General features: G+C 38.5%; 1 protein-coding gene across 1 annotated transcript; it reads left to right on the top strand.

Moving 5' to 3' along the window:
* Window positions 1-599: 599 nt before the first annotated feature.
* Window positions 600-1,538, top strand: LOC114030316 (olfactory receptor 1019-like). The gene has a single exon (XM_027845117.1). It carries the CDS (start codon window positions 600-602, stop codon window positions 1,536-1,538), a length of 939 nt encoding a protein of 312 aa, XP_027700918.1.
* The last annotated feature ends 8,488 nt before the right edge of the window (window positions 1,539-10,026 follow it).

Genomic DNA, 10,026 nt, shown 5'->3' with positions numbered 1-10,026 from the left:
AGGCAACTCTTTAAGACTATATATTGCAGATGCCTACCTGCCTTGGCATGGGTAGCTTTCTCACCTACGAACTCCCTATTACAATGAAATCCCAGGTTTGGTTCACATCTAATGAATGAAATAAATTTTTAGAAGTATTTAAGTGTTTACTATGTGCTAATTATTATGCTAAAAGCTGGGGCTACAAATAGGAAAAAAAAGGACAGTTCCTGCTCTCCAGGAGCTCACATTCTAATTGGGGTGAGTGGAAAAGCCCAGAAGCCTAAGAGCAAAGGGGCAGATGGCAAGGCCTAGGGGTCTTGAGGGGGTCAGTACATCAGATGAGAGTACCAAGGTTCTGCAGAATATAGGAGAATATACGGCAAGCCCAAGAGGTATGGTGGTCTTTTATCTCATTGGAAGGACTTCCCATCTCATCTGAGCTATGCAAATAGCTACCCAGATGGGTTCTGAGGTGGCCCAGGCCAGGGGTAGGGGAGAAGGAGGTTATCATGGAGGAAGGGCACCCATGGCTTACTTTGGGGAATTTGTTCTACCTTAACAGAGCTCCATTTGCGTCCATCCTCACCAATACCATTACTCTCTCTTAAGCAGGGACCATGAAGAAAGGGAACCGAACATCTCCTATGGAATTTATCTTCTTGGGAATCATAGAAGACACTACTTGGCAGCGGACCCTTTTTGGTGTATTCCTTGTTATTTATTCAATTACTGTGGCAGGGAACCTGGGTTTGATCACCCTGATTTGGATCAACCCCCGCCTTCACACTCCCATGTACTTCTTCCTCACCAATCTGTCTTTCATTGACTTCTGCTACTCCTCTGTCACAGTCCCAAAGATGCTGGCTGACTTCTTGTCAAAGCACAAGGTCATTGACTTCCCAGCATGTGTGGCCCAAATGAGCCTCTTCCTCATTTTTGCCGGAGCTGAGTGCTACCTCTTGGCCTCCATGGCATATGACCGTTATGTTGCCATCTGCAGTCCCTTGCTCTATTCTGTCACTGTGTCCCTGAAGATCTGTGTCCTTTTGGTGATTGGGTGCTATGTGGCTGGGGTGGTCAACTCAGTGACCTTGACCACCTCGACTTTCCTTCTTGACTTCTGCAACTCCAACGTCATAAATAGCTTCTTCTGTGATATTCCCCCACTGTTAGCCTTGTCTTGCTCTGACACCCATGTCTGTGAGCTCTTAGTCTTTACCATTGGAGGTTTCATCCAGATCAGTTCCTTGTGCATCATCGTGGTCTCCTATATGTTTATCATCATTGCCGTCTTCAGAATCCGATCAACTGAGGGCAAGCACAAAGCCATCTCCACTTGTGCCTCCCATCTGACTGCTGTAAGTCTCTTCTATGGGACCATTATCTTCATGTACTTACGGCCCACATCTAGTTACTCTCTGAACCAGGACCGTGTGGTCTCTGTCCTCTATACTATGATTATCCCCATGTTGAATCCCATTATCTATAGTCTGAGGAACAAGGAGGTAAAGGATACCTTGCGTAAAGTTTTACTTTCGGTTTTGACTCAGCACTAGGAAGATCTAGGCTCCATTCTCTTTTTGTTCAGATGCCCATTTTCAAGAATAGATTTCTAATAAGGAAAGCTCATAAAGAGGTGCCCAGCTTCTGAGATAGGGAAAGGAAGGGGAGGTTGTAGTTTTGTGGTTAATATTGTCTACGTAAAGCAGTAATTCTCAAACCTTTTAGGTATGTGGGGCAAAAGTCCTCACAGACCACCTACTAAACCCTATCCCATTTGCCACAGCAAAGAAAATTCATCAAAATTAAGGACATACAAATTGCTTCAGACAAATGAGGTGATATTTACTTTGTGATAATATTATTTGTTTTAATTCCCTAACCTAATTTTCATCCAGCCCTAATCAAAAAAGGCTACCTTGTCATGGTATGGAGGTGACTCTAGGTAATGCTGAAGACTGTGCCATTGCAAATTAAGCTCTGAAAGGCAGTTTACTACAGGGTAAAGAGCACTGGTTCTAGAGTCAGAAGAACTGGGTTCAAATTCAACCTCAGACACTTACTATATGATCTTGGCCAGGTCACTTTAACCTCCCTGTGCCTCAGTTTTCTCTTCTGTAAAATTAAAGAGTTAGACTAAATGACCTCTGAGGTCCCTTTAAGATCTAAATCTATGATTCTATGACAGATAATCCAAGGTGGAAATGCTTTAAGTACAACCCTGGCAGCAAATTGTTTGTTATCATAAACCCATTTCTTGACACTGGCAGTCACTGTTGTGACTAATCTTACTATATGAAATTTAGATCTAATTGCATCCTCCTGGCACTCAATTTCCCCTTGTGACAATTGTAGAGAGTTCACTAATTTGCCAATCTAGGACCTAATCAGAGTGTCCTCATCATTGCTCCCCAATACCAGTGTAATTGCATAAGGAAGACAGTAAGACTCAGACTCCCCAGGAGAATTATGGGAATATGACAATGTGTTAGGACTTAGAGGAGCCCAGATCCCCCACAAACACTTCAGTAAAGTACTAATAATGTACCAGAAGAAACATTTATAAAGAAAAGCAAAGAGAATTAGCTGTAAACTCTTCTACATAATTCAGGTCTGCACAAAACACTTCCAGAATCCTGCAGAGGCATGGAAAGGAGATAAACTAGGGTAGGTAGAAGGCAAAGTACACAACATATTGGCTCCTAAACAAGAGATAGGGCCAGAGCAGCACCCAGCACAGAGTGATCCAAGGACCCAATTTGCAGCAGGAAAGAGGCTGGAACAGTGGTCAGGATAAGGCAATCCAGAGACCTTAACCACAGCAGGAAACAGGGCTGGTCCAGTATCCACACAGGTCATGTATCCAGACAGCCCTGACCAAACCCACTATCTAGCCCAAATCACAGCAAGAGATAAGACCAAACAATACCAGCAGAAGGTAGGGCCTAGTTATCCTCCAAACTCAAGCTCAAGCAGAGCCTATCCCCACAAGCCAGGAGTACTGGAATAGAGTTTAACCAAAGCAAAAGCCCCCGGTTGAAAAACTAGAGATATGAGTAAACAGAAGAAAATACCAAACACAGTGAAGAAATACCTTGGACTGAGTGAAGAACAGGGAATAGTCAAAGAATAAATCATAGAAACAATCAATAATTTCATTGAGGACAATGACAATAATGAGACAACATACCAAAATTTATGGGATGCAGCCAAAGCAGTCCTTAGGGAAAAATTTACATCTCTTGACATATTCATCAATAAAAAAGAAAAAGAACAAACTGATGAATTAGACATACAAATAAAAAAACTAGAAAAGTTACCAGAAACCTCCCCCAAATCAGTACCAAACAGAAATTCTGAAAATCAAAAAAGAGATTTTAAAAGTCGAAAGCAAAATAAAATCCTAAAAAATCAACCACATTAAATTGATAAATAAAATGAGATTTTGAGAATAGTGAGAATAAAATAGATAAACAGCTAGTCTGCTGGGGGAGGGACAAAATTATTTGTATTCAAGACAGAGGAAATAAAAGAAACAATCAAATTATTTTGTCAAATATATGCCATTAAAACTGATAACTTAGATGAAGTGGTTGAATACCAAAATATAAAATACCCACATTAACAGAATATACCAAACTCCCAAAGGAAAAGAAAAACTCCAGGACCAGAAGGATTTGAAAGTGAATTCTATAAAACATGTGAAGAAAAAAATGATTTCTAGTATTACATAAACTATTCCCAAAATCAAGACAAGAAAAGACCCTCCCGAACTCTTTCTATGATACAAATAAAGTCTTGATACCTAAACAAGGGAGAGAAAGCAGAGTAAGAAAACCTTAGATCAACATTCCTAATGAATATTGATGTAAAACATTAAATAAAATATTAATTATAATGATTTTCATTAATTTATTCTCATTTATCAGCAATCACCTCCATAAGCTTTTGGGTTTTAAATTTTTCTTCCCCTCCCTGCCCCTCTCCCTCCCTAAGACAGTGCACACTATTAGTAGGCTGGATTTATATAGGAATTCAGGGTTAGTTCAATATGAGAAAAATTATAAACATAATAACAAAAATAATAAAAACCACATATTATATCAATAGATACTGAAAAGACTTTTGACAAAATTCAATGCCTGTTACTGTTCTAAAAAGACTAGAAAGAAAAGGAATAAATGGACTACCAAAAGCCATATGAAAAATATTCCAAATGTCTAGCCAAATTAGAAAATGCAAATTAAAGTAAGTCTGAAGTTCTATCACATTGGCAAAGATGCCAAAAAAAAGAACATGACAATTACTAGAACTATGGGCAAACAGATATAGTAACACGCTATTGATGGAGCTATAAATTGGTCCAGACATTGTGGAAAGCAGTTTGTAACTAGGCCTCAAAAGTCACTGTACTGTGCACACCCCTTCACCCAGCACTATCACTACTAGGCTTATCTCCCCAAAGAGATCAGAGAAAGAAGAATGGATCCATATATGCAAACTTATTTATAGAAATTCTTTTTACTGTAGCAAAGAACTAGAAACTAAGTGGGTATCCATCTCTTGGGCAATGGTTAAACAAATTATGATATGTGAATATAATGGAATACTATTGTCCTATTAGAAATGATGAAATGGATGGTTTCAGAGAAATGTGGGGAAGACCTGTATGAACTGATGCAGAGTGAAGTGAGAGGAACAAGGAGAACAATTTATACAACAAGTTGTAAAGAAAAACAATTTGGAAAGACTTGAGAAGTATGATTAAGGCAATGACCAACTATAGTTCTAGAGGACTAATGATAGAGCATGCTATTACCTCTTGGCAGAGAGGTGATGGACTCAAAAATTAGATGAAACATAAATTTTCAGATACAACCAATGTGGAAATTTGTTTTGCTTGATTATGCATATTTGTTCAAAAGACTTTGTTTTTCCTTTTTCCTTTTTGGTTTCCAATAGCTGGAGTGGGACAGTGTGGGGAGGGATAAGTATAGGTAGCAAAAGAAAAGAAAGAAAAGAGTCACTGAAGCATCTTTCAAAAAATGCAAAGAAGATAACAAAAGGGAAGTCAGAAAGAAGCACAAACAAGCAGGACAGCTTTGACAACTTCAGGCTGAACTTATTATATACTTAAAAAGTAAAGAAAGCTATACATAAGAAAGACCTGCAATTTCATGTACAATCTTCCTTTTTATTTTATATTGTATACATGGAAATGCCCATTTCATTTGGTGTTTAAGTTCAGAATAAAAATAAAATTAAAAAGACAGACTCCCACATGCAGTGTCTCTAGCTTTGGGCTCAGTGCCAAGTTGTGGCAGCTAAACTCTGGTTTTGCCCTTACATCTACTCTAACCCACCCTCCACTTCTCATTTGCAGAATCAATGCCCAGGCTCCAATTTTCCCACACCACCTGGAAAAAGCCTTGGACTGGGAGTTGAAAGATGTAGATTTGTTTTTGGCTCGGACATTACTTTACTATGTGACTTTGGGCAAGTCACATACCATTTCTGATATTTCTCACCGAGAAAATGAAGAGGTGTAAGCTTATTCATCTATATGGCTGATTAGCTGATGTCTGTCTGTTAAAAACCGGTACAATAATAGGATCATAGATTTAGACCTAGAAAGTACCTTAGAAACCACACAATCCGCCCTTATCATTTTACAACAAAATATGTATCATCTTGGAATTGTTTAAATCCTAGTAAGAGAAAGTTAGCTGTCAGGGTTTGATGATGTGGTAGTGGTGGTGGTGGTGGTTCAAGATTTAAGGATCTGTCCCAATCTACCCAGATAAAGAAGGGTGTACCCTACCTGTTTCATCTATCTTGCAGAGGTGTTATGAGAATAAAAGTGGTGTAACAAATATAAATGTGTTGGGGGAAGGGAGATTGTTGTTATTTTTCTCAGGATGCTATACAATATACAAATACAAATCTTCAACATATAACTCTGGACAAGTCATTTCATCTCCCTGTTTTCCTCTCTGTTCAGTTTTTCTCCTCTGTAAAATGGGCAAAATACGTGCAATCCCTACTTCACATAGATGATATGAAAAAAAAGTACTTTGTAAAACTTAAGATGTTATTTAAATGTGAGCTATTATTGTTGTTTTACATAATATCATTGTTGTTAATGATGTTATATTATAAGCCTTTCAACTAACTCCCAACAGGCACAGCTAGGTGGCTTAGTGGATAGAGCACCGGTCCTGGAGTCAGGAGCACCTGAGTTTAAATCTAGCTTCAGATACTTGACACTTACTAACTGCATGACCTTGGGCAAGTCACTTAACCACATTGCCTAGCCAAACAACAACAAATCAATTGGCTCCCAAGATCCCCTCAGGGAGGATGGATCCTTGAGTATTAAATGACACATACCAAAGCTGGCCATTAGTTATCACTCATAAATTCATTAAGGGATCGAGCTCATTCTAAATCCTTGTCAACAGACTCAGCTGAGAAGACACTAAGAAACTTCAGTTCTTTTAAAAGTAGAATCAAAAGAAATCATCTGACCTTTTACAGTTTCTTCTATAGTGTAACTGGTTAAGAATTTTTCCCTATCTATTATGGTAAAAAATATAATTGATTTAAAACTTTTTTAAAAATAGTATACCTTTTTACATTTAGATAGTTATTCCATTTGGACTATGGCAGTGTGTGGTACAATATGCTGAACTAAACTCATTTTCTACCAAACTGCTATATTGTTTCAGTAGCATCACTTCCAGACACCACAGATACATTCAACTCATCTTCTCTTAGTTAACCACACCAAATAGAGACCTGGGGTTCTACCTTTACTGATGTATTTTTGAAATTTTACTGCCTTTCCCCTAATTCCAGATAGTATAATTTAGGAATCACCTTCTTTCCTTTATCCCCACCCCACCATTAGTTTAAGGTTCATCTGTGGCATACAAGTTTAAAGTATAATTTCTCTTCAAGGCCTGTCTTCCATGTCTATGTTCCCCTTTTATTGTGGTTTCCATAGATTTCTGGTCATTGTTTCCTCAAAGTCCTTCTTCAAGCTGGGCTATCAAATATGTAATAGCTTTTCTGTTCATAGCATGCACATACTAAAGATCCTCACTTATTCATTTCTTGACCAGATATTTGTTTACCTTTTTAAACTTCTGCTTGACAGTCAGTTTGAATGTCTGAAGCCTTGCCCACATCTGGCTTCTTTCATAAGAAATTTTGGAAGTCTTTGTATTAAAAGTCTATGTTTCTAGAGAAGGAATAACTTCAGCTTTCTAGATAAATGATTTTGGGTTAACAGCCAAGTTCCCTTACTTTTCAAAATTTTTATTTTTATCATGAACTTAGGCACCAAAAAAAGAGCATTCCCATGATCCCAGAAGAATATAAAAAGTGGATTGTATTTAAAACCATGAATCTCCATTTCATACCACTTGCTTTAAAAATATATATGTAATACACACATACATATATATTACATTCCACACCTTACTTTCTAAGATGTCAAAGAGTACTTCTCTCTACTTTGTTCTTAACTTCCTTCCGTTCTCTCCTGTACATTAAAATACTTCAATGGCCCTTTTTTCATCGCTAGTGCTAACCACTTTCTCCTTAACCACCAACCATATCCCTCTTCCCTAAAGACTGAGAAAGAAAACAAATTCTTGTAAATAAGCATAGTCAGGCAAAATGAATCCACACAATAGCCATGTCCACAAACGTATGTCTTCTTCTGCATCTTTCCTCAGATAATAGGTATACAATCCTTTGCTGGGTCCATACTCAAAACCTTTACAGTTTTGTAGGAATTGCTAGGGCTTGTGGTCCATCAGCATAGTAAGAGCCTAGGTCACCTCCATGCATGCCACAAGGAGTAACTCAAGGAGGATTTTAGTGTAGAATATCTCTCATTTATTAAAAATTATGAGCTTGAACAATTTTGTCCCCCTCCGGAGTGTTATGAACATTAAACTCTAAGTTATTTGCCTTGCTCTGAATTTTCTTCTGATTCTTGTTAATGAATAAACAGATGTTTCAATGGAGCTGTGACCATCTTGCATCTACTATAATAGCTTGTCATTATTTCACATGCACATGCCCATGTGATATGTCTATAGTCTTACTGTTTTAAAAGATTTATAGTGTTCAATTATTTCATTATGCCAGAGTTTGCTTAGCCACTGACATTATGAATTGAGTCCAATTTTTCATTATTATACATAGCTAATAAGTACTAGACTAGAACTTAAGTCTCTTGACTCTAAGCCTTAGCTTTTTTACTAACTCATTAGTGACTTTGGGCAAATCACCTCCTTTCTCTAGATCTCATTTTCTCTATGTGCAGTGAAGGGGCTATACTAGATACAGGCTTTGATCATTTATAACCATTTGTTTACTAATTTAATACACGTATCCTTTCACAAGTTCTTTTCCAATCTCTCATCGTGGCATGGAAGCAACCTGAATCTTCAGACATTGTGGCTGATCTCACGAGAAATAACGGCTTTGAGTTTGGGCTTGACTACAGACTATGTCTCTGTTTCCTGAGGAAAAGACTAAGTATGGAATGAACGCATGAAAAGATATGTATTAAGTATTTCTACGTGCCAGGGACTATGCTAAGTGCTGGGGATACAAAGACAAGGAAATAAGACAGTCCTTGCCCTGAATGAGCTTACATTCTAAAAGGGAAGATGAAACACACTGAGGAGCTAGAATTGGAAATCAGGGTGGTAGGGAAGAGCAAGATTCATGTAGTGGCATGGCTTGGAGTTTCCCAAGAAGTGGTGTGGTGGGTCTGTGATCAGGAAAGATAAGGTGAAAGGTCACCAATCAGAGCCCAGTGACTCAAGCCTGGGAGTCTAAGATTTGGTGGAATAAGGAGAAAGAGGAAGCAGCATGACTTGGAGATGGTGGGAAAGGCTTGACATCAAAAGAATGGCCACAGAACTAAAATCGATACCCCTCCAAGAGTCTTGATGACAACATGCTTAAGAAGTAGTCATTTAGCCTTTGCTTGAAGACCTCCAACAAGAGGGAACTCATTACTTTCCAAAGGAGTTCATCCTCCTTTGGGTTTACTCCAACTATTAGGAAATTCTTCCTTATGCAAAGAGCATAGCAACTTACAACACAAGTGTAAACTCTGATTGGACAACAATGTCTGCAACACAGATTTCCCAAGATGTGAGTGTAATTAGAGAGATTTTGTTTCCCATAAGGCATGCATACGTATTTCACAGCTTGAAATTTCTTTAAAAGGGCATTAGGAAAAAAGGAGAGAAGTTGGAGTTGGTCAGAGGTCCTAATATGACTATAACCATGTGTTTGTGAGCCACTACCCCCGCCTCTAGATCTGAGATGGTGTAGGCAGGAATCTTTCCTGTGAAGTGCTAAAACAGACAGGTGGAACTTCATTCACATCCTACTGAGAGGGAGTGATGAATACAGTCCACAAGCTTCCACTGACTTCTTGAGCCACTTGCATGAGTGACTGAGCTATTCCCTCTTCCTGATTTACTGGGAGACACAGGGGCTTTTTCATATGCAATTCAACTACATATTCAATTTTTCATATGCAATTCAACCTGCCTTCCCCTCCCATGGGTTTGGAGTTGACACAGAAAGTGGACTGAGGATCAGGATCTGGCCTGAGGGTGGAGGAGGCAATTTGGGAGGCAGAAATTAAAGTGATACCCATGTATTATATTATAAATTGCTTGATATCTTGATATGTTAGTTTTGTAAGTGTTGGGTATTTGGGATGCTTACTTGAGTCTATAAAACAATCAGAATGAGGGCTGTATATGATGTGCACCTGTGAATGGCACCTGTGCACTAGATGCGTTTTGTCGGGACTTTAATTTCTTTACTGGGGGAGGGTGAAGCAAGTGAGAAGTAAAGCAAAGGTCACCAATTCCTCCCAGCCCTTTTTAGTCTTTCTTCTGAGTTTATTTACATGGCAACCACGGGGATTGAAAAGAATTATCAGTAACAGCCACGTTGTGCGATGACTAATATTGATAGGCTTAACCCTTCTCAGCAATACAA

Source organism: Vombatus ursinus, unplaced genomic scaffold, assembly GCF_900497805.2.
Source record: "Vombatus ursinus unplaced genomic scaffold, bare-nosed wombat genome assembly UNPS02014957.1, whole genome shotgun sequence".
NCBI lineage: Eukaryota > Metazoa > Chordata > Mammalia > Diprotodontia > Vombatidae > Vombatus > Vombatus ursinus.
The sequence above is the reverse complement of the archived record's forward strand: the minus strand, read 5'-3'. Positions and strand labels throughout refer to the sequence as shown.